Below are 25,863 nucleotides of genomic sequence, written 5' to 3'. Positions count from 1 at the left end.
CAATCACAGGGCACTGGGGCAAAGAGTGCACCTACCTGGGTAATTCAAGTGGAGATGTCAGACCTATAGACATATAGAGTGACTCAGATATATAGATATATATGTGTGTGTGTGTGTGTGTGTGTAAGACAGCAAGGCTAGAGAGGGTAAGTGTGACCTCCTCAAAAGCCTAAGAAAGATGCTTGTCTCTAATCCCTCCCCTCCATGCAGTGAAGAAGTCCCTGCCTCCACTGCTGAGGCAGGACCAAACACCAGCCTGCAGCCAGTGGGGCAAGTGGTCTTCACAAGAAGGTTGGATAGAGTCCAAACTAAGGCTTTTGCTGGGATATGGGTGTTGGGGTCTTTGTTCCCCAGCACATCCTTGTGAAGGAAGGGGGGAAATGGATAAAGGGAGATGAATTTGAGCAGCACAAAACCTGAGTGAGAAAGATCAGAATAAGGCTGAGTGTGTCACAGGATGAAGAAACCATCCTCAGGAAACAACATGAAATCATTTCAGTTAGTGTAAGAGAAGAGACAGTGAAAAAAGGGTTTACAAAGGCAAAGCCTCAATTTAAAAAAAACAACCCACAGAGAAAGATAGGAGAATAATTTATGAAACGCTCTTATTTACATAAAAGAAAGACAAAAGATGGTGTCTTTAGTTGGAGTCAGAAGCTGAAATTTTTCATGTTTTTTTTAAAAGGCAGTGCCACATGCAGCCACAAGCAGCAATATCCTGTGATTCTGCAAAATTTCCATAATGGCACAAAAAAATGAAGGCCAGAAGCAGTCGCACCTGGATTCAACTTCTTAACCTACCAAGACCTTTGTTTAGGGAGCAAGGCAATGAGGACATGTCATGTTTGGGTAGAAGAGCCATAACCCAGAGAAAAAAGTGTTTAAGCAGCCCTTCCAAAAAGAGCGACATTCCTACAGGTGGTAAGATGCAGAAAACAGCTTGAAAAAGAAGAAATCCACTTTTTAATACACACTGGAAGCTGTTGGACTTTTTTACTTAAAAACATCCAAGACATTATGCCACTCAAAAACTCTAATGCAGAACAACAGGGGATATTTCGCATGTATTGTCTACACAGGTTGTTCAGGACTTTCAAAGACATGTAGTGATTTTTGCTAACACCTGCAGCATTACTACTGTGTGAGCACCTTCCATTAACAAAACTCTTGGGTTGTTGCAGTTGTAGGTAGTTATGAAAAGCCAGCTCTGTGCAAACATCCCTTCTTGCTCCAAAATTTTAGGGCTCACTGAGAAGAAAGGGCCAGTCTAATATTGCAGGAAGTGAGAGAAGAATGAGCACTTTATTGTCCCCAGAATTATACTGACGGAAGCAGAATATCCAGCTTCAAACAGAATATTCTTTTGCACCCTAAATCCCATTTCTGCTAAACTCCCTGTGAAGCTTGCTAAGTATCTCATCATCCTCATGCCAACATTGGGCCTGATAATCCTAATACTGCTCCCTGTGTAGGCAGACAAAGAGGAGTGTGTTCTGGAGTTGCTAGCTGCCGAAAATATCGAGGCATTTGGCAAGGTGTGCTAGCCTACAAGCTGCATGGGATTTGCTCTGTGAGTTCAATCCTGTTTCATTTGACTTACAATCTTTCAACAGAGACAGAACTTGATGAAGGAATACTGTGCCTGAAAACTCTGCTTCCAGTTTTAACAACTGGTCTCTTGTTGCAAACTTGGTTTCTCTGGCATCCTCAGACTATCAGGGCTACAACACCACTACCCCAAGGCTTGATACTTCCAACAAGGTGGCAAGGTAGCTTTGTGTAGCAAAGGACAATAGGCTTTTTCTGGATCCCTGTAGGTGTTTAAACAAACAGTATTGCCTCTGAGCCATTTAAAATTTGCTCACAGCTAACCTACACTGGGAAGAATTCAGTGACCTTCAGGATATTAATAGATCAAAGCCCCCTTTGTTCCTGGGGAGCGGGCAGGGGACACTTCACCATTTATGACCTACAATTACTCTTCCACCTAACAGAAAAGACTTTGTTGGCCGGCATCTACAGCAATTCCTGGGGCATGAGCGGTGTCATTTCTAACAGGCCTAGACAGGAGCAAGCATCCTGGTGTGCCACTGCCTCACTCTCTGTCTCGGTCCCCCTGCGATGCTCAGCCTGCGGAGCGCTTCCCATCAGTGGCATGGAGTTGCCAAGCAACATTTGTCGTGTCCCTCGGTGGGCTGCCACTTACCGCTCAGACTTTGTAGACAAGGGTTTGTTGTGAAGAGTGAAATAACTTTCCCTCTCTCTTTCTATCTCCTCTCTTCCTACTTGATAAGGTGAAAAATGAATCATACTGAATATGACAGATCAAATCCTGTGTTTCGTTGCTCTGGGGTAAATCTCGTTGAAAATAGTCTTTGGGGAATAAATTCACTGCTAGATGCCAAGGACTGGAGCTTCATACCTGGCACACACATCCAGAATATGGCTAATGTTCCAGTATCATACACATTAGATAAAGCAGCTAGAACTGGTCAAATCGCAGATAAAATTATTGGCAAATAATTTATTCAGCCATAGTCACGAAGGAATTAATCTTACCCATTATTCTCAAACATGACTCAACCAATTCCTGGAAATAACACAGCTAAAGCCTCTTCCTCTGAGCTGTGAACCCTAAGATTTAAATTCTTATTTAATTCCACAGCTCTTTCCCTCTTGTTATTATGTTCAACAGTGTGCTGCTGCTGTTCATGTGCCAACGATACAAGGTTATAAGGCTTAGACAGTTCAAAATGTTCTCTCCGCATCAGTAAAGCTAAAAAGTACAAAGCAGCTCTTACAACTGAGAGCAGTCAAGCCATCTGGCATAGTGGCTTCAGTGTGCGCTCCCTGCTCCAGGGCTCTTGGCATCTACCTGGGTAGCAGCCGCCAGTGAGAGTGTGTGCTCTGATCCTGGTTTCATCTGGGATCTAGCCCCCCAGATCACCAGTTTTTACTGTGTTCAGCTCTGGAGGAGTGAGACTGGCAGAGCAAAGGATGGGGTTACAGAGCTGGATGGGGGAAGCTCTGAAGCACAGCCCTATGCAGGAGACGCTGAAGGTGAGGCTGGCAGGTGCGTTGACATAAATAGAGGTGTGTGAACAGGGAACTGAGTTTCAACAAAAAGATTTTCGATTTTCTGAAAAAATAAATGGATTTTCCATGGTATTGTCCCAGTTACTTAAGCAAAATAATGCTTTGCAAGTGTGACTGTGGGATAACTTCCTGGGGTGGGTTTAAAGTTGGGTGTCCTGTCTGACATGCTTGTTTAGCTTCACTCAAAGTTAATGAGGCAAGGAAATATCTCAGCAAAAGATCCTTTCCACATATCTTAGGAGAGGATGCAGACCCTCTGGAGGTGTCTGTCTCTCTACATTTACTCTGTACAGAATAATTTAGACTAGATGTCTAACTTCTAGAAGGCTACCATTTGTGGGGATGAAACCTGGCCTTCGTGAGTAATTTCTCAGCTAGTGTGCACCTACCTTACAGCGATTTCATATAAACTAAATTTCTTTAGTTCCTTATGAAAATGTAATGTCAGAAAGTATTGAAAGCTTTCCTAAAGCAAAGACATATGCTACTTCTGCCTTATCCTCTAAGCCAATTAGCCAATAAAAGAAAGGAATTAGATCAGCTTGACAAATCCATGTTGATTGTCTTTTACCACCTTCTTATCCTATAGCTGCTAATGAATTGTTTGTTTCATAATTCGTCGAGATTTCTTTGTAGTCACTAAGCTTAGCTGGCTGATTTAAATTTCCTAGCTCTTTCTTTTTTCCATTTTCACAAACAAATACCATATTTGTCCATCTACAGTCTTCAGAACCCTCTCAATATAGGAGAAGTTCTTGAAGTCCATTTCTAACTGTTCACAGATTGCCTTCCTTGCACAACCTGCAGGGGAATTGCCTCAGGTCCAACAGTTTGAATTCCCTTACTCAGTGTAAGGATTCTTTAATTTACACCCCTTTGTTTTTGCCTATTCCCATCCCCAATTCAGTATGACTTCTGTTATATATATCTAGTAGCAACTGTTTTGGTGACAAGCAGAGTTAAAAAGGCAATGACGATTCCAACCCTCTGCATGTGCTCTCCTTCTGTGGTACACAGTGCACACTTTCATTCCTTCTAGCGCACTTACAGGGTTTCTTTTCCTTCCCTTGTGTGTTCCTAGCCACCTCTAGCTCATTCTGTGCCAAGACCTTTCTGACTTCATCCACACATGCTTTGGTATCATTCTGTTCTCATTCCTAGTCATCTGCTGCTGCTTCAACTTTCTTAAACAATTAATTTCTCATTTCAAGGCGTTAGTGAGGTCCTCGCACACCTTTAGTGTTTCACTTTTCTACTATTCTTCTCCCTGCCTTAGGAAAACTTGTCACTGCACCTCTGCTCTAATCTCTAAGTCAGTGCTTGCTGGCCTGTATTCCTCTTTCCTTGACCCAACCTACCAATTCCCTGATGTTTCACAGCCAATTAATCCTTCTTCTGCTGTTCCTACTTTCTCTTTTCCATGTGTCTGTGAAGCTGATTAGCTCATAGCTTGGTATATGTACTAAGGCTTTATATGCTTCCTGTTTAGCCCTTATAATCCTAGCACTTGGGCAGGCACATTTCAGATGTTTACCAGATTGCTCCATTGTTCTCCCAAGTGTCTCATTTTCACCTCTGTTAAATTTCCCATTTTCCCAACTCACTAACCAGCACACTGCCTGGTTCTTGGAAGACCACTGTGCTGTCAAAAAATCCAAAGCCTTTTTGTCGACACTGTCCATGCTTTCACCTTGAGGATTGGCCTGGCCCACCCGTTCCACCTTCCACGGAGACCAAAGGAAACACAACTGCCCCTGGAAAGGAGTTAGCAATGATCAGAGTGATGGGCAGTATTTTTATTTCAGTGATGGCAGATATATGATGGAAGCAGCAATTAATCCTGCCTGTTTGCCTTCTCTAAGGATATCAAATTGTGTTGTATGTACTGGTGATTTAAGCCTCATTGTGACCCCTTTCACCAAAAATAAATGATAACCCCACTTCATAGATGGGGAAATAAGCACAGAATAGCTAAATAACTTTTTATGGAAACGATGAGGCAAAGGCAGGAAACCCTTGCAGATCTGTGCATGAGCTGCCAGAGCATATGCTGGAAACCATTCAGGAAAAGCCTTCAGTTAGGCGTTTAGGAGCAAGGGGGCAAGAAACAGGGCTGTGATTGCAATTACATCAGCTGGTGGGAAGCCAGCCCTCAGTGCCCAGAGCTCAGTTAGCCAAAGGCTATGGTAGTTTACTGGGACTGGAGTTATTGCCAGGGCATCCAATGGATGATTGTTTTTAGTGGTAGATTTGTCTTCCCCTCTTGCTTGTCCCTTCATGAGCTACAAGCAGCTTAATCAAAGGCTAAAAAAGCCCCTGATGCCAAAATAGCTGCCTCACCATCTTGCTGGAGATCTTGCTAGCCTGATAGCAGGGCACTTCTTTCTGCTTTCTCCTTTGTGTCTCACTCCCTCCTGTTCACCTCCTTCATTTCTTTCCCTTCCACTTTTTAGAAGTGAAATAAAAGAAGCAGAGCAAAGAGAAGATGAGGAAAGTAGCCACAAACTGCTGCATCGACAATAATATGCCATGGATCTTCCAGAACCTGTCTGAGGTTGTGAGTCCCTGGAGAGGAAACCTAAGGCCAGAAATGATACAGGCTTAACCATCATGAAAAGCACTCACAAAACACAGTGCTGAACACACAATGCAGCGCTGAGGATACAGACTTGGCTGCCGTTTATGGAGTGGGGAATACAGTGGCAGATTTATTCTACAGTAGAGAGGGTTGTTTCTTGGTAGCGCTAATACTGACACATTATCTGGGGACGGAAGAGGATGCACAAATAGGAACAATTCTCCCATTTCTCTGCCTGTGTCTCCCCCAGGTGCCCCCTACTCCTATTCCCGTCTGCTCTCTTCATTCCTCTCCCTGCACTGAGTCCTCTCCTTCCTCTCCTCAGATTTATTTCTTCTTTCTTTAGTCTTCTCCTTCATCTTTACCCAGTGCGATTACATGTACAGAGTTTTTAGTTCTCCAAGATTTTGCATATTATCTCCAGCTTGAGCCTTGTGTCCAGCCCTCTGCCTGGAAAACCATACAAGAGTTTTCAAACACAGGGTTAAATCCTGCTCTCCCTAAAACAGGTGTGACGATTTCCACACTGTGAGGACCAGGCCATGGGACAGGATAGGCTGATAACAACCTGCAAAGAAAGACTTTTAAAATTATCCAGCACAGCTTAAAGAGGAATGGCCTAACGAACCATCACCACACCTCATTGAAGTGGAACGCAGTGATGGCAACCAACACTGCACTGATGCACATAACAGTTCCAGCTGCCTTCTCAACTGCCGCCAGCTGAAATCAGTATAGAGCAAACACCTGGGTAGTTTTACATCCCCTCCTTGAGCTTTTCTTCCCCTCCTTCCCCCCAAAACACACACCTACTTTCACTCACACTTTACTGTATTTGCTATGAGGAATCAAAGCCTTGTTTCTACCTCACATCAGAACGGAGGCTGGGAGCTGAGGATGAACAACTTGGTCAAGACCACATAAGAGATCTGTGGCAGAGCAAGAAATACAATCTGAGTGTCCTGAATTGGCTGCCAAACAGACACCAACTCATGCTTTGTGTCTCTAAATGATGGATAGGGGCAGGGGATCTTGTCCAAGGACAGGTAAGACAGGAGATAGCGCTATCACCTGCATCTCTGCTTTTTGGCAGAAGGAGAGAAGAAGTAGAGGAGAGGGGCTGCTGTCTTTTCCCCTCCCTAATCTGCTTCCTGCTTGCTTCAAAAACAACCCAGTGCACCGTTGTTTATTATTATTATTATCACTGTTATTTTCCAGAGTGCTGTAAAACCAGGGGATAGAGCACTCTGACAGCCTCATAACAAACAGCAGATAAAACTAATTAGATTTTGTTCTTCCTTTAGTTTGCTGACTTGATTCTTTTTATTTTTATTGTTTAATTATTTATTTTTAGCCCAGAGGTTTACACACACATGTATTTCACTAGACACTGGCAAGGCATCCTTAGGATCGTCTCCAATAGGAAAGGGCTATTGTGGCCAGGCGGGCCTGAGAGCCAGCAAGAGGCTGAGACAGAGGGTGCAGTGTGAGCGCTGCCCTGCGCTGCATCTTCTACCCATGTCATGTAAACCATGGCGGGGGAGGAAGGGGAGCGGAGCTATTCACAGCGCTAAGAGAGTCAGTGAGACAAAAGGCATCAGTAAAAAAAGTTAATGTGCCTGGCAGGAGCCCAAAACCGCTTTAGCAGTGGGGACTACGCGAGTGCCTCTAGGACACCGTCTCTTCTGGCCATTATGGAAATATTTGGCTTGTGTCTCAACCTGACAGCCTTGCTGACTCTTGAGGAATGGCAACGGTGGGGAGCAGGGCAACTTCCCTCTCCTCCCTCCCCTTCTCCATCGGCTGTTTCCAAATTCTTTGGGATTAGCTAGCGACAGCAAGAAAAGGCACTGGCCTCACTGCTCAGCACTTAGCAGGCTGAAGTGAGGTGACGTGCCTCAGCGCAGGGGACAACGGCTCCATTCACCGGGGAAATACCAAACCAGAATTACAAGTGTGCAAGAATAAACAAGGCTGGAGTTAATCTAAAGTTGTTTTACACTCTGTTTTATTAAAGTCAATGCACTTCCGTTCCTCTGTGCTGAGCCTAGTTCTGCTTAATTACCATGACTCAGGGAGAATTTTAATGGATGGAGAGAGCAGTGTACAACGGAGGCCCTCTCCTGACCTCTAGAGGTCTGTCAAAAGAAGAAGAGCATCCGCTCCCTGTAGAAGTTCCTGGAAGGAATGAGCCAGCCCATAAAACTGCTTCTGCTGGAGGTTTCCAGGTGCCATTCCAGACTGGCTGGTCACCCAACCCTCTCTTGCTGTACTTCCTCTGCTCCCACCTTCTCAGCAGCAGGCTGAGCACCCTTGGGCTGGGGGGGTTCGCCTGGCCATTGCCTTCCGCAGCATCCTCACGCTTGCTGACACAAGCACAAACATGGGAAGGTGCCAGGGAGAAGACTTGGCCAGGCTTTTCATATTGCATTTATGCAGCATTTATGCAGGTGTAGTTGATGTGCATGGACACCTTGCTCACAGCTCAGCTGCTGCGCTCAGATCCCAGACACTGAAAACACCCTAAAGGCCTTTGCCATTTCTCTACCTCCTGCAGCTCCTAGCACAGGGATCTATGAAACAGTGGTACTGCACATATACATTTGGCTCCAAGCATGCATGGAAGCTACATCTCCACTTTTATTATATTAGGACAACTCTCCCACAGGCTATTAATTCAACGAATCACAAGTAGGACAGAGTTTTGCCACTGAACTGAATTCTCCCTAGCTTAAGAACTTCAGATTGAAACAGCTAGAAGGCTGAGACTGGCCTACAGTATTTATAGCCCAAATATTGGTGTCTCATTAAGAAAAATGTTGATTTAAGAAGTTTTTTTTTTCCTTCGCAGTGAGGTGTACCATTGTCAAGCCTCAGTAAGCATCGTTTAGTTATTGTTGTGGCAGGGCATTGGTAAAGAATGGAGCATGGGAGAGAAAAGCAGCTCTGGATGTATACATGCGCACCTACAGACACATATATTTACAATGGTATTTTTTGCCCTCTGTCCTGAGGATGTGGTGAATGCTGAAGATCTTACAGTGTGACCTGTGTATGCTGAATCTGGACCTAGTACAGTGTGAGTTTTTTGTCATGTATATGAATGTTGGATTTTGAAGTTAACTATGCATATATATAATTTTTTATTAATAAGCTTTGAAGCAATGTTATATAAACTACTATAATGGGAACACCTATTTCATCTCTTTTGTGTCCACTCCTGTGAGCCAACCTTTTATGAAAATTCAGTATTGTGTGCAACAAGCTGCACACTAAAGCAAGCAGAACAGGACATCTGTACAGAGACACACACCATACCTAATGAATTAGTTCAGTCTAAGAAGCTCAGCTTCTAAGGACCCAAGCTGCCTGTCTTTTGAGCAGCATCATAAAGCTAGAGCTAGAGACACAGAGAACTCTTATGTTCTAGTGAAGACTTTAAAACACCTGGATACTGAAAACCCAGCAGGACAGAGAGAAGTTATTTCTCCAAAGAGCAAGCTCCTGCTGGAAAATACGTCTAGGTAGTCTGGGGAAAGGTGTTCAGAAATGCATCAGAGAAATCCTCATTCTGCACCAGGAATTCTCTCCACAAACAGCATAAAGATGAGAGGATGACACGGTGTTTTTTAGTCATGCATCAATATTAACAATAATAATCACTGGTAATGGAGGTCTTGTAGGCTGTAATGCTACAACACACTATACATTCATCCTTCTCCTTGAGCTGCATAAAGCAGTGACAGAGTTGGGAGCCTCTTGCATTGTGCAATTAATTCCATTTGGGTTCAAGGCCATTCTCCATTTGCAGCAGCAAGGTCTAAAACACATGAGAAGTTCAGGCTACATGAGGTGTGAGATGCAGTGATGTGGCCTTCATGCTTTAGGGATGTTGGGCACACATGTGGGTTCTCAGTCTGTGTTGGATTCTTAGGAACCAGGATCTGTGTTTGCAGGCAATATTAGGAGAAATCCAATTATTTTTTTTCATTTGGGGATCAACAGACAAGCTGTTCTGACTCCCTTATGGGAGTCACTGGTAGAAATGTCCTATACATATCCTACCAGTAATGTCTTCTACTATATTTCTGTCTGGCTCAATGGGTCCTGTTCCATGAACTGGGTTTCCTTAGTGGTATCATAATAAAACTAACAGAGAATAATCAGTCACTAGACTGACGCTTGGGCTAAATTCACTGTTGGATATTGCCACCATCACTAATTATTGACAGAATATTGGGGGACCCCTGGCTACCTCAAGAGAACATGTTTTTCTCCTTAAAATGCCCCAAATCCCTCTACCCCCAATAGCTTTAAACAGTAGCTCTAGTTCCCCAGGATGAACTGTTGTATCTGTACTCTCTTAGCTGGAAGGATGTCTCACAGAGAAAATATAATTTCACAGCATCTGTGAAACAAATTCGACACTTGGGCCCATCAGTTCAAGCATGAAGTGACTCAATTGAGATTATGCTGGACTAGTTCATTCCAGCGCAGCAAAGAGGTGAATTTAGCCCAGGTTTCCAGAGGACCACTCTGTATTGTCACTGGTGTTTTCCTTACTATGGCACATTGGATTTCCCGCACGGTTGCTGAGACATGACCAGCTCAGAAGCACGCACAGCCTGACCCAACCTGTTGAACACACTGTAAAAATTCTGATCAGACAGAAATCAGATACATGCTCTACAGCTCAAGAGAAATGAATGGCAGCAGAGAGCTCCGGCCAAAGGCATCAGTAACTGTCACTCTTCTAGGCAAATGCTGCTTCCCATAGTAAGAGCCTAAACTAGGAAAAATAGGATCATCTCTGGTTCCTTGGTCTCAGAATACCATTCCTCAGGTCAATCTGTATGAAACCACATACTAAAGGCAGCTGTGAAACTGGGGATTATGTTTAGGAACAGATGATGTTCTTGCATAGTACCATCTGGGCCAGCAGTCCCTCGCTCTGCCTTGTGTAGAAAGTGTAAGGAGTCATTCTCTCTCTATATATGTATACAAATTACACAAACATACAGTCAATGTTCTATTCAGAACTGGAGTAACACATCTGGGAAGGATGCTGAAGCTGGCAAACAGGCAAACGTGAGCAGTAAGCCATTTGTTTCCTGCTCTGCAAGTCAAAGCCCTGTTCACACAGGGCTGCTCTCAAACCCACTGTACACCCCGAGTGCTGTTGAACGCAGAGGGAGAGCCGTACTGTTGGATGCTGCTTGGCTGGAAGTGTAGAGCCCCCTGAGAGCCTTGGAACTGCATGTCTGTCCCATGGTTGCTTCCTCATCTTCTGTCTCTCCTTCCACACACGAGAGGCACTCCTGGATCTCTTGGTCTAACTCTGAGAAGTCCTCTTCACTGTCAGAGCAACTGTCACTACTATAATCGATTTCTTCCACACAAGGAGGTTCATCATCAGTCTCCAGGCTGCTGTTGCTGCAGCTTCTGCAGAAAAATCACAAGAAAGACTGGACGTCATCAAGGAGGGTGTGTTCCCTAGGAGTAAGAGCAAGTAACAGAGAAATGTGTTTCCTGGGTTCAGTCCTGGCTCTGCTAATAAGGCATGAGATGGCACTAAGCAAGATACTGTATGACTTTATGTCTGTTTCACCAGCTGTAAAATGAAAAGTGATACTTACCTATCTCACAGGAGAAACGCGTTATTATTGTTATCACTATTATTGCTATTGCTTATACAGAAACAGAGTGCTTTATATACAGACAACACCTTGAGGCACTTACAAGGTTATAGAAGCTGAAATAAAGTAGAGGAGGAGTTATTCAGTTTCCAGAAGGTTGCTGGTTTAATCATCATCCACCCCGCTGTAGTTCCACATTTAGTATAAGACCTAATTAATCCAGGTGGTTGAAGTGCTTTGGCACCTTTTCCTCCTGTTCTGTGCAAGCTCAGAGCACTGCTAACAAGAGGCAGTGCAAAAAATGGAGGCTCTTGGGTCGTCAAGCACACCGGCTCCAAGGAGGGCAGAAATACCAGGGGTGGTTGTGTTTTGGAAGGAGCATGAAAAGGCTTTGACAGCATGACTTCCCGAGGAAGGGCCAGATTCAGAGGCAAGTCTGAATGGCTGAGGAGACACTCTGTAAATGGATGTCATCTATGTCGTCTGGCTCTTGGAAGGGTAAGTTACACCACTTTAGCCTCCTGCCATTTGCTTACAGGAATGGTCATAGACTTTCTTTCCATGTTCACTTTAAATACATACTGTGCTAGGTTAGCCTGATGCAATATTTATGGCAGAAATTTAACTACTGGACAAATGGCTCTGGGGGATAAGGTCTTTCTCCTACTTAGCTGCCTAGTTCCCATTTGGCCCTTAGCCCAGGAGGGCAGCTGGGTAATTTTTTGAGACCAGAAAGAAGCCTGTGGTTTCAATGCTGCCTGGGTCAGAGTCTGGATGAATCAGGGGGACAGATACTGTGTTTTTCACCTCCAGGTCAATGTTTTCAATCAGACTCAAAGCAGGGGAATGTATTGCTTTGGAGGACTGGGAAAGGAATAATAATCTTCCACCTCTGGGCCAGAGTTTCTAATTTGTCCCAAGTTGGGAAGAATGAATGGCTTGGCAGATGGAACATACACAGCTTTAATGTGTGGTCTGCTCATTTACATGTCAGTAACCAGAATAATCTTCCAGCTCTCAGCTGTTTCACAGCGGTGCCAGCATCTGAGGTTTCAGAACATACCAAAGGTGTAAAGTATTGCTTTTGGATATATTGATCCCTTCTCTCTTCTGCACTCCAAAAAAGGTGTAAGATTTTCCTAGCTTTGAGACTCCAGATCTTAACTGTATACAGACTACTCTGCAAGCAGAAACAAGCAGTGTCAACCCACTTCTCCTTCTCTGGCTGATCTCTGGCTTAGTTTACTTCAAAGGCTGGGTATAAAGGATTCTCTGAAAGCTTAATAGAGCTGTACAGCTTAAAAATAAATAAAAGAATAATTATGCACTTTTACAGTTTCTGGCTCTGCTTCAGACTGCTCAGAAATCTGGGTCAGGAAGAATTCATACTGAAATTGAGTATGTGACATGAAACAAAACAAACAAACCAGGACAATCCTCCCAGCACAAACAGCAATGAGCAGTGGTCTCTGCTGAGTCTGACCAGTAGGTTTGATTTCTTTTTTTTTCGTATGCAGTCATGGCATGAATTACCACGATACCAAGTACCTGTGATAATGTTCAAAGCTGACTAAACTCAGGGGAACTAGATTTTTCATTTATAAGCTCTGCTTTTGTGGCTTTGCAATCAAAAAGAATCAAAGCGTACCTACTTTCAATATTGCACTTGTATGTTTGGGAGGAACTGCTAATGCTATTGGGACAGAGCCACCCAACTCACTGATATTTTACAGATGGAAAGATTCAGTTTGCAGCCTGGGACAGGATAACAATTTTTTTTTAAAGTCCCTATTACTACTTAAAGCTGCAAAGCCCAATAACAGAGGACCTCCTGAATTTTTTGATAACTTAAATGATTTTAGGACTGGATTTCTGACAAAAAAGGGAAAATTACTCCTAGCACAAAAGCACTTTACTATGGAAGGGAAATCTGGAAGACAACAAACAGAGAATGAAGGAGAAAAACATACAAAACTGCCATTTCCTTACATTGAAGACTGAAGGGACAGTCTTTAGGAAGCAAGTGTTTATGCATAAAACCTTTGTAATGGACTTCAAAAGCTCTTCCTTGTCGCCTACATACATAGTACAAAACACGAAGACCCTGACAACTCGATACTTGGGCAGATATACTGCAGGGAGAGATTCCCCACAAGTGAGGATGTGCCTCTACCATGTTTAGAGGTCAGGAAAGAAGTCTTTCTTCCTAGTTTATTCTGCCCTTTGCTCCTTTGCTGTGACAGTGAATGAGCAAGCCAATTAGCACTGACCTTAGTAGTGGTTTCTCCAATTTAGACTCATACCCACTGGATCAATGCCACCGCCACAATCACATAATGAACTACCAAACAGCAAATAGATGGTACCAACTTCGTCTCGCTGCCAGCACAGGCTGTAATCACACTGGTGACTTAAAAGTTGAAAGGCTCCTTTTCACACTACCAAACTCTACAAACCAGCTACATCTCTACTATATGGAATTTTCCATCCAAGTAATTTTCTTTCTGCTGTGGGAAGATTTAAAACACATAGCAAAGCAATACAAATGGGCCAGTTCAAATGAGCAGGTTAGAGGTTCTTCTGAAAGAGGAGAGGTGGCAGCATGTGGCATCGGGGGGAGCCAGCTAGTCCCACTAACGAAGCTGCCAAAGTCATTACATGCTGCTTCTCCACATCATAAAGACCAGGTCCTTTAGGAAAGAATTCAAATGGTGAAACATGGTAACGAGCAGAAATGTCAACATCTAGACTATTGCATGCCATTGCAGAGGGTGTGGCTTGCTTTCTTTTCCAACAGAGAAAAGAAAGGGTTTTTCTGTTAGGGGCAGGTTCTTGGTATTTTTCTTTGTTTGTTTATTTTTTTATCTGATTTTTAAAAGCTGCAAAAGAACCCCCACCCTCAAAAAAAAAAAAAACCAACCAAAACCAAAACCAAAAGAAAAAACCTCAAGGGAATGTGAAACAGATTTACCAAAGAATAATGATGTTGTCTTACAGAAGGTAAACAATGAGGAAAACCAATGACATTACATTAGAGAACTCCAAGACAAATATAGTCTATGAATACCACTGAATGTGAACACAGTACAGAAGAGGGGGAGGGAAGGCTGGTAATATATCTACAGCCAACAGTCCCCCAGCTATCACAATAAAACATGTATGCTTGTCGGTTGATCTACTAATTCAAAACCTACGGCCTCATAGCCCTCATCTATTCCAGCCGATGGGAGCCACAACAGCAATTTGCAACTTTATGATGTGATAAATAGAATTTCTTTGTTTTGATTTTTAATTTGCATATTTATTGAGATATGACTTGATCTTAATTAGTTCTCCTTTTCTATGTGGGTGTGTTTGTTCGTTTGCTTGGGTTTGGAAAACAAGCAAGCTTTGGTACCCTGTAAAATAATTCTGGTTTTTTGCTGAGTTAACATGAGGAGAAGCAGAAGGGAGCCCAGTTCCTCCTTACATGTCAGCATAACTGGACCTTTCTGGTATGACTGGAAAACACTTCTTTCAAGTGCTTCCTGCAAACCCCTCATCCTAAGTCAGCCTACCTTTTAGGTCACAGCTGGACCGAAACCTTGCAAGTCAGCTGTCCTGCTGAAATGCGCATAAGAGAAGAGAGTCTATAGTTGTGGTTGATAAACTATAGCTACATGCTGTACATGGGGATGACTGGTGATCTCTCTTCCATACATAATTCTCCTTCACTTGTGCATACACTTCCAGGGCACAGACTAAAACTAGAGATTTCCTAAGTAATTTCTCGAGATTTTCACTCACATTTTGCTTGTGTGGCAGGTGACTCACTCTCTGTATATTCTACTGACTGGCTCAAAATAGAACGTGTTTTATTTTTTCTGCTGGAAAGAACACGCACTGACAACTGTCCCTCTTAGGGAATCTGTGACTATTGTTCAGGGTTGCTGCTTGACCTTCACTTGACAGGCCTTGCAGTTGCAGTGCGTTAGAGAAGGAAATGGAGCATTTATGGTTTTTTCATATTGCTCCTCTCACTCTTGTGAAATTTGCTGCAGTCTTGCCAGAGCAAAACTGGAAGTGAGTGGTTAAATGCTTCATACAAAAAGGAGGAAAAAGCTAAGTCTGGGGACAACTGCTGGTCATGGACATACTAATGACTCCCTGTGAAGAATGTATCAACAAACAAGAAAACATGTCTTCATCTTCTCTCTGTAGTGAAAAATAACATCCCACTAGCCGCATCATCACCCTGTCTGTAACCCTATTTTCTCCTTTCCTGAAACCTTCTCTCCATCATGACATGTCCCAATCTTTTGGAAGCTGCCCAAAGCAGGGATGTGGCTGCGTATAATGAGCCAAGCACATCTCTGATACAGTTCATAGACTAAATAAGACAGGAAATGGCTTTCTTGAAAATTTTCAAGATATCAGACATTTTCTCGTGAGAAGAGAAAACAGAAAAAAGATTTCTGTCTGACCTAAACAGGCCAAGTTCTCAGCAATTACAGCATTCACCTGAAAGAAGAGTGCATTTTTTCTCCACTCAAGCAGGGATTGGAGACCCCAGCAAGCTCCCTGACCACAGTTATCACCTGCATAGAAGGGGAATCTCTCATTCTTTTCCAATAAAGTTTTACCAATTGTATGAACAGTTATATATGTGCTGATAAGTAAAGTGTCCTGCAGCTTTTAAAGATATGCTACCCTCTGTGCAGTGAATAGGGATTGACTTGCCCTTCTTTTATTTGTATTAAAATTCCACCTACATCACCAAATCTAAAAGGGTGTGTGGTCTTGCACAGTTTTGATTTTGAGGAATCCATATGTTTTATTAAAAGTATTTTACAGGAACACTGCTTCTGAAGTCTTGTAATGAATCTAAAATGAATCTTAAACAGCCGCATTTGCAGTTATCCCAGAGTACATTTCTGCCTTTAATAGCTTCATAAAGTAGTATTTTAGGACATAAATGAAACAACTATGATGCTTTCAGGTAATTACACCTGTAAGACGTACAGTACAGCAACGAGATGCCAATGAAGAAGGTCTTTAGTCTGCCCTTTGTGTCTTGATTCACTTGCTACAAGGTGTGGTGCACACCTTGTAATGACTTTCTAATTTCATCTCTGCAATCCAGGAGCAGCCCAGACAGAAGCCTAGCTTCCCCTCCTGCCTGAGAAAAGCCAGACAAGGCTCTATTTAGTCCCTGACCTCGCCAAGGGAGGGGATCAGCTATGTGCTGATGCAAGTTGGCTCCAGCTTAAAGAACAATTGCATTCGCCTCCTTTGCTGCTACACAGTAAACAATAATGATATGAACTTTGTAGGCTCCCATGTGACTTCCCTTTCCAAAGACCCTTTGCCAAGGACTTTTGCATCTTACAACATCTCCTGGGAAAAAGTGTGCTAAGCCCAAGGCAATGCCAGGTGCCCTGGCTTTCAGCCCACCACGGCCCATCTTTTTACGAACAATATGAACATAATTAAACACTGCCTTGAATTCTGTTTGCTATGGCTGAGAGATATTTGGTCTTGTTTTGAGTGTAGGTTGTATTTTTTTTTTCCTTCCTGCTGCAAATAGCCAAGAGAAAGGTGTAATTCATTGCTAAGACTCATACTAATTAGATTTTCAGGAGTTCCCAGGGTAATTGTAGGCTGGAATATTTATAATTGATTTGGCCAGATTAAAAATGGATGTCTGGTGCACCAGTTAGATAAGTAAGGAGCAAGTGGGGCTTTATCATTTAGAGAGAAGGGAAGACAACCTGTAAATAAAGGGAGAGCCTGATGAGCAAGAAACAGGCTGACTCCTGGCCAATACTGTCCCCTAATGTTCATTCAGGCTTGCAACAATTTAGCCCCGGACAGCATTTTACTCGCATCTAGCAGAAACTCTCTTAGTCTTCTCAGGAATGACTGTTACCATTCTCCTTATTGGTGAGATGGCTGATGATTGCTGTAAGAGCAGAGGATATGTTGAGTACACACCTCTCATTACACATGGTTGGGAAACTGAAAAGCCTTGTATGAAGAACTGCATTTAATTGAATTACACCATGTCATTGGTACAGCTTTGATCTTTCTGTGAAAGACAAGTTTGTATAGAGGACAAGCAGGCATTTTTCTCCCATTTGAAGGGTACTAGCTTGACATTACATGACATTCCTGGATTCCAGATACCTCAGTTCAAATCCAGGCATGTTTCTAATGCTAACCAATAAACTCCACATGAGCTGGTCTTTGGACTTGCAGGATGGAAAAGCTGACGAGAAGCCAAAGGCTGTGTATTCGGTCTTATGAACAATCATTAATTTCTTCCTAATGGAGAACCAATCTATATATATCAGTGCAGGGCTAACAGTGCATCTTTAGCATTCTTATAGCTGTAGGCTTGTAAGCATTGATAAAAACCACTGACTTGAACAGATACAAGTCAGCCGCGAAATGGAGCTATGATAGTTGGTGCAGACCTCAAAGATAACTAGTTTTCCTTCCCTCCTCCATCAACAGTTCTTAGGTTTTGTCTCTTTTTCTATACTACATTTACATTTCAGCACATGAAAGCACCATCCCGTGTGTACTTTAGGAGAGATTTGTGAACATGTATATTCACCTTTGTTTGTGATGATGCACTCTTTCACATAGTACAATACCTGGCTTGGACAAAACACTAAAGACTCTCTAAATCTGCTGCTTAGAAAGACAGACATGAACAAAGCAGCTGCATCGCCATCAGCACTGAAATGCTATATCAGGGTACGGAGTAAAGTTTCCACTTACCTATGATGAGAAGTTAGTTAAAGATGAACCTAAGCATGGACATAAGTATGGCAAACTCTGGCTATATCTCCACAGACATACTATGCAACCTGCTAAATTTCAGTCACACCAAACAAGTTTAGCCACTCTGCACAAGAGGGGAACAGTTCATTCACCTCAAACTGGCATCCAGCACTGGTTTCTTTGTGAATTCCTTGGCAACATGAGACATTCCTGATGAAACCTTGAGATCTGACTGCCTATATCTGCACAACACTATGTTCTGGAGATTTGGGCCAAATTCCTGGACACCAGAGCTCAAGCCCTGGAAGACAAATTTTAAGCAAATTGAAGACCTTTATAAGAAGAATCATGATATATTCAGGCACTGTTGGGATATTGATCCTGGGTTAGAGTGCCTTGTGAAAGTATGGTCCTGGTCTTGGTTTTTAGATCCATATTACACTAAAACTTGGTATTTATTTGAGGGAACAATATCACATAGCAACAGCTTAGGATGCATACAGGCAGCCCAGCCCAAGTTTGCAGTTGAAATCAATTAAAGGCTCAAGGGGTACCTGTGAGACACCTCATTGGTATGTTTTGCTACCTGTGGCTAGATGTTGTAGTATTATGCTGAACTGAAATTTATGGCCAGCTCTAATGAAGCAACTAATGGTAAATGGTTTAAAATCTGGTCCACTGTGATTTTGTTGTATTCTTAAAAAATGGGAGATAAACACAGGAAATAAAAGATGGGTGACCTAAAATAGATGGGATAATATCCATCCACCAGGCAGCACTGTCAGTGGCTTGGATTTAGTCTGAGTTTAAGAATCAAAAGAAATGTTTCCAAAACAGATAAAATGTTGGCTTTCTACAGCTTAAGCTGTGGAAATATGAGCAGTTAAGTCCCCCTGTATGGAAAGGTATTTACTAATACTACGGGAACTCATTAGGACACTGAATAATGTAAGAGTTGCTGAAAATATGATTCTGAAAGTGTTTGGGAGCTTTTCTCACAGTGTCTCTACCTCAAGCAATTTCTTCTCAAAATGATAATCATGTTATTGATGATACTTAGCAGTCCAGCCACAGTAATACAGGAAGATTATTGGAATCCTCGTAATTGCTTTTGGGTGCTTCCAGTAATTGAGACATTGGCACTGTAGGGGGGAAAGAAATGTGGAAAGATTTTGGCTTAGATGCTAAAAATTTGTGCTGCTGAGGATAAATAATGTAAAGGCATACAGGTTCTCCTGGGTTCTTGTTTCCCTTGGTGCTGTTTCATATAATTCCACTGACTTCATCCAAGTTTTGTAATTGGTTCTATATATTTAATTTCAAAAGTCCAAGTTCCATATGTATATATCCCTTAGTTCTCTCTGAGTGACTTAAAGGATTTGGAATTTTGAAAGCAAAATGTTTTAAGATGGCCAAGCCATGTCTAGATAGTGTTTTAGTTACATATCTGTTTTATGTACAGGTTATTTGGGGGGTCAGATAACTATGCATGCAAATATTTGCTTGCACACCAGATGAATAGACATCTAACTACTTGACTGAACTAATAACTGCTGTAAATGACTAAATTCCAACCACCTTACCCCTCTGAGGAAAAAGAAACCTCTTGGTTGCTAGCTTTACTTCGTGAAAATCTATTTTTAGCTGATAATCACTCTGATGTTTCAGAGAATCTATGATAGATGTGTATTTGTGTGTGTATATGTAAATATGTCTATATAAGCACAAAAAGTAGATCGCCATCCCTTATCTATCTTTCCTTACAGATAGATAAATAATAGATACACATATACGTATATACACATACACTCAAGACACCCACACACCTACACATCCGCACAATTACATGGTTTGCTCTCTATTCAGAGCACAATTTTCATTATAAGACATAGGAAGTCTCAGGAGATACTCCTACAGCTAGCTGAGAGATAACAATAGATGATCACTGAACCTTGATGCTATTGCATTCAAGTGGAAGCAACCTCAGGGAAAGAGCTGGCTACTGACCAGGGCAAACCATTTCTTTGACTCTAGTCTCCAGGTGAGTGCTGACAAAGTAGCAGGTCACCTGAAGCGGTACTTAGACCAGCTGGGTAGGACTTGAGGTATATTAGGATGGTCAACAGGCATGCAGAAATGGTTGTCTAAATGGTTATCACCAGCTATTTGGGAGCTTAAACGAGAAGCTAAGAGCAAGACTGTGTGGCAAAAGTTAAGATCTTGGATTCTCAGTAAGGAAATATGGACATATTCCTATTCTACATGAACCTGACTCATTCTTGTACCTTTTAAAGTAAGGAATGACTGTTTTAGAAACCTTTCTGCATAGCTCTTTTTCTTTCACAATCGTGTGTCTTCAAATAGGTAAACAATGGCTGGGAATAAAAGTATTGAACTCCAGTAAAAAGAATGATTCTGGTTCTGGAGTGTCCAGAGAGGGGAGAGGGTATGGCACCATGTGGGGGTTCAACAGCTGGCTTACCACTGAATTCTGTTTTTAAGGAAAGTTTTCAGGCAAATCTCAGCTTAAGGGTCACAGAAAACAGTTTCTGGAGCATACTGAAAATTATTAATTTAAGGCCAACTTAATAGCAAAGTGGTGAAGCTTAAGAGGTTCCAGCTGACAGACATCAGTCAACATGGCCATGTCTCAAAGTAACTTCATCTCTACAAGGTCCTATGTTATCACAGATTTCTTGAAATGAATCCAACACAAATCTGCAAAATCATAATTCCCCTAAGTTATGTATCTCATTCTAGATATGTTCATCATAACTGATCTGAGAAACTTCTTGTAGTGTAAAAAGTTCTGAGACTAATATGTAACTTTTTTTCTGTCATCCTTTCCTGCGGAGAACAAGGGTATTTAGTTTATATTATAATTAGGAAAGAGAGAGAGAGACTGTGTGTGTGTGTACACCCATAAGAATAAAATACAGAGAAGGCAAGGTCAAAGAAATCTATCTTGCCTTTAAAGCAAATTGAAGTGGGATTTATAGCAGAAAGATCTGATAAAGTATGTGTGCTCATAGATGACCGAAAATAGATCCAGGTTAAAACTTTAGCCTCTGCCCTCATTCTAAATCTCTTCTCAGATGTAGTGAGATTCAGATAAAACAAATCTGAACACTCGTGTTTAATACATTTCAAAACATTCTGATCAATTAAGTTTTTAACACCATACGGAACCAAATCCAAAACCTTGCTTAACCTCACTCATTACGCAACTGATTTGCATATGCTTTGGACCCCATTAAGGACAATAAAAAATGTCAGCTACAGCATGTAAGTGGCAACTCTTGCTAATTCCTTGATCATGCCAAAGCCCTGCCAGATGTTTCATGAAGAATAGCAAATATTTCATTATGCTCTCCCTGTCTCCTAAAATTTGTCTGTCAGGAATTGCAAGGATGAATTTTAGCAGTTTAGCACACAAGAAAAACAATAGACATGGAGGGCTGACACAGAATGAAGCACCACCTTCATCCTACTTCAGAACTCAAACAGGGTTTAAAGGGTTTCTTCGTGCCAGAAGGACCTACCAGCCAGGAACATATGACTTCCAGTAAACAGAGGAAATAGGAACAACAACAACCATTTGCTCTGATCTAAGGAGACAGCATCGCCTTGCAAAAAGAACATAGTAAAGCACATATAAAAGTTGCCATCACTGTTTGTTGTACAATAGATCTCCTAACATTTTTCTGTGTTCCTGTCGTAGGTATTTAATAGTGTTTCACCTGTATAGCAGGGAGATGCTGTTTTCAAATGAATCCATTTGTAGCTTGAAGCATCTATCAATTCCCAGCAGGGAACAATTTTTAAAATCGCTGTTAACATGAGTATTTCCTGAATATTTTATAAAAATCAATTTTCAAATGCCTGCCAAAATGTTCTATGTGTTTTACCTGAAAGTTGCAATTACATTTTCTTACTTTTTCTGTACATGAATATGTGTGTGTATATTTATATATGCATATATAAATTCCCACTAAAATTCTTAAAAGAATACTAACACATCACAGAAGCAAGCATATTCTGAGTGAAAGCTGAAGCAACATAAACTGACAAAAGTATCCATTTAACCAAAATAAGACATGTATTTGGATGGATGGGGCAAATTAGAGCACAGCTTGCAGAGCAGTGAAACAATCAATTCATAGAGAACCACCCTGAGCATTTAACATCACTCTCAGATTTACAACCAAAAATGATAAAAGGTCAGTTCTTGTGTGCAGAGTAAGTGACTGAAAAGATATGTCAGACTGTGCATCAAAGGAAAATTGAATCATGAGGTTAAAATGCTTGGGTTTGAAAGATACGGGTTCTACACTCGCTGGGCTCACAGTCCCTTTGAGCAAACTGTTTTTCTCTCTTTGCCCCAACTCCCCAATAACACGGACACAGAATGCTCCATCAATCTACTTGGCCGGCAAGCTTATGGCATGGTGGCAGACCCAAGGTGTGTCTGAAGCCCTCCATCACCTGTCTAGTCAGAGTGAGAGTGCAAAGCTGTTTAATTACCTCTTCTGTGCAAGTGCCTTTCTCTCTACTTAAAGCAGTAAGAAAATAGGTACTTAACAACCTTGGTGGGTCTGGTCCAAAACCTCCTCTCAGCAAACCAAGACTTCAGTAAAGAAAATAGCAAGTTTCCAGATCCATTAGGGAAAGAAGTGAGTGTTCGTGATTCTGCCAGACAGGAATGAAGAGTTTAGCTGGAGGAATGATGAGGATGTAGGACTCCTGCAGACATCAGGAGGAGAGAGAGGTGCTCAGTAATACCAAGGATTAGCTGCCAGGTCATATTTCAAAGAGAAACGCTGTAATTCTTGCAGTACTGAAAACAACTGAAGTCATAAAAGTGAAGAGGAGATTATTCAGATGGGAAAGAAACTGTCGAGAGCTGCCAGATTTTCTGTACCCAGTCTGGCCTCTGGTTTTAAGCTGTCCAGCTAGCCTGTCTAGTAGAAAAATCCAGCCAGCCAGCTCAAGGAAACAAAGGCTGAGGACTTGTGCATGCTGGTTCCACTGGATCTGAAAACCTCATTAGCCAGGAAATTTTGTATTTCCTGGCATTTGCCTTTGTGTTTATGTTTTCCTAGCTCCTCATTTTGTCTCTTTGCTTCAGGAAGCTGCTTATTGCACCAAAACAAAGTGGCATCTGCTCTTCTCATGGTGGATTCTGTCTTCCAGGAACAGAAACACCAGGAAAAGACCAGATCTTGAGTTGTTCTGGCTCATGAATTGTCCCCCAAGGCATTGAAAAAGCCCACAAAAATTATATTTGCCAGTACAAACAGCACAAATCCAAGTGCTGGAATATACACACACACTTTACAGAGGGGATGCATTTGGGAAGGTTATATTCATGGATGCATACAGGGTTCCTGACTGCTGTGCACTGTGGTAGAATCTCTTTTCTTGTTCCTTCTTCTCCATCAAATCACGATGGCATCATTTTCTTTACAGACCTTTTTGTGGCACCAGCTTTACACAGGCACCCCCTTGATAACACTTTTAGTGTCAGTAACACACAACCCCTTGAAAAATCACTGTATTCTGCTGAAGAACACAGGCTTTTGGAATGGTGGAGATGATAGGATGGTAGAGCAGGTGCAGCCAAGTCAGGCTGCTGCTGACTTTACCCTGAGTTTGCCAGGCTTATGCTGGACTTTCTCCTTTTCTGCACAGCCAACCTGCAGATAAACTGTGTCAGATTTAATGGTGCATGATACAGGCAATTCAGTATCAAGGAGAAAAAAAGCATCTGTGAGGCAAGATGGGTTATCAGCTCAGCTCAAAAAGCAGCCTATCAAGAAACACTGCCAAGGCGATTTCAGAAATCTATAATTTAGATGTTACCTTAAGCTTAAAACTTTGTTTGAAAACTTCATACTTCTCACAAGCAGACTAGCAAAGCCCAGGAGGATCAGACCAGCTATCAGTCCAGATGACAAAGTAATACACTTAGTGTATATGAAGTGCTGTACACATGAAAGGTACAGGAAGGATGGCAACATTATACAGTTTTATCCTGCAAGGAATCAAAGCTGTTATTACACAGCAGTTTTCTCAGGGCTATTACACTCCATTGCTTACCCACCAATCAGCTTACCTTTCTGGGCTTCCCAACAGTATGAATCACTTTTAAATAACAATGCATTTACTTTACATACAAGCTTTGCAGCCTGAAACACTCCTTGCTGCTTTCTGAAAAGGGAAGCAGTCTCATGATTTATCAGGAAAAGATCTGCTGATGTGCATGGAGCTGCACCAGCATGTCCCAGCTGAACGGCTCAACTCCTGAACAGCATCATTCACCCCTAATTTTGCAGTCATTTCTGAGGCAGGGAACAACACTACTTTAAATCTTGTCAGTTATAGAACAGAAAGCAAAGAATTCTAAATTCAGTGAACAGCCAGTGCAACAATTTTAAGGAATGAAAGATATAAAGAAATATGCCCTGTGTCAAAACTTGGGAAAGGTGCAAGGCCTAGATCCCTAATTCTTAATACTCAGAGTACTTCTTGGTTTGCTAGTGACTAAGGATTGCTGTGCAATGACAATCATTTGATGATAATTGCAACAGCAGTGAGAGCCTGTGGCACTTTTCATGTCAGCCTTACACACCTACTCCACAGATGGGCACTATGGCAAGGCACGGTGCCAATGCAGGCATTCATGGAAGAGTGGTGCCTGCTTGTGTAGTTCTGGGAAAGCATGGGGCTTGGGAAGTGGCAGAGTAAGGTCAGAGAGGCTGTGTACACTGATCCAGAGTATCCCTTAGGCAGCCTTTTTCAGCCATGCTCCTAGAAACAGGTCTCAGTGAAAGACAGTAGAGATCCTGCTGGTTGCCTTTCTCTGACACACACCTATTTACTGTACCTGTCTCCTATCAGTTTAGGAGAAAAAAGCCCAGAATTAAATACACTCACACAATTAGGGTCATATTAACCTAAGCTGCTGAGGGGGAATTCATTAAGCAAAATGGATAATCCAGAGATCTGCTGTGATGGAGGAGCAAAGCCAGGCACCGCAAACCAACAGCTCTGTCTTCAGAGAGATGCTTCCCTCCACCTTCTTGTGCTGTTCTAGACATTTCCAATGCAAGGGAAGTCCATGGGGAGACAATCAAGGAAGAAGAAAATTTCCTGAGCTGTCTATTCCCTTGCTGCTTTCAAGGTCTGCCCCCTCAGAGGCTTGGCATACCCTTCTCCCACGCTATTCCCTATAGTCAGGAAATGCCTAACATTTCACTTTTTACAGAGGGTCTCCTTTGAGATGGGTTAACCTAACAGTCCCTAAACTCAGACCTATCAATTTCCTCTGTTGGAGACTTTGGATTTAGATATCTTAGCTGTACTGGAAAATATCCACTGATAACAAGCAATTATTATTACAAGATATACCCTTAGAGATAGAAACTGGCTGCTAGAAAAAAAATGAAAGGAAGGGGAGAGGGGGAAACCAAAAATACTATTCTCACTTAACCTGACAGTTTTTTATTCACTTTGCCAGTGTGTCATACCCAAAAGCCCTTGGAAAACTTCCTGAACAAGACGCAGTTGACACCTACCATGTAAAGCACTTGATTCTCTCACGGTAACATTAAGCATCATTACTGGAAATGGAAGATAGAGTTCAATGATAATTTCAGATTTAATTTGGTGTTTGAAGCCATTAAAAATATATACAGTCTCCTCTTCTCCCCATGAACTAGTGGGGCCTGGAGGCAGCATCCATAGCAAGCTAAAAGACAGTTTGTGGAGTTCTTTCTGTGAGAC

The 25,863-nt window shown here is 42.2% G+C and overlaps 1 protein-coding gene across 2 annotated transcripts in view; it reads right to left on the bottom strand.

Annotated features, from left to right (window-relative positions):
* Positions 1 to 396: 396 nt before the first annotated feature.
* Positions 397 to 25,863, bottom strand: part of AGBL1 (AGBL carboxypeptidase 1) — a 304,004-nt gene continuing 278,537 nt past the window's right edge. For both annotated transcript variants that reach the window (XM_075045069.1, XM_075045070.1), the window contains exon 23: positions 397 to 11,116. In XM_075045069.1, the coding sequence (XP_074901170.1) occupies positions 10,810 to 11,116 (307 nt within the window). In that variant the 3' untranslated portion in view covers positions 397 to 10,809. The remainder of the gene's footprint in view (positions 11,117 to 25,863) is intronic.

This window comes from Buteo buteo, chromosome 13 (assembly GCF_964188355.1).
Source record: "Buteo buteo chromosome 13, bButBut1.hap1.1, whole genome shotgun sequence".
Classification (NCBI taxonomy): Eukaryota; Metazoa; Chordata; class Aves; order Accipitriformes; family Accipitridae; genus Buteo; species Buteo buteo.
This window is presented reverse-complemented; position numbering and strand designations above follow the sequence as displayed.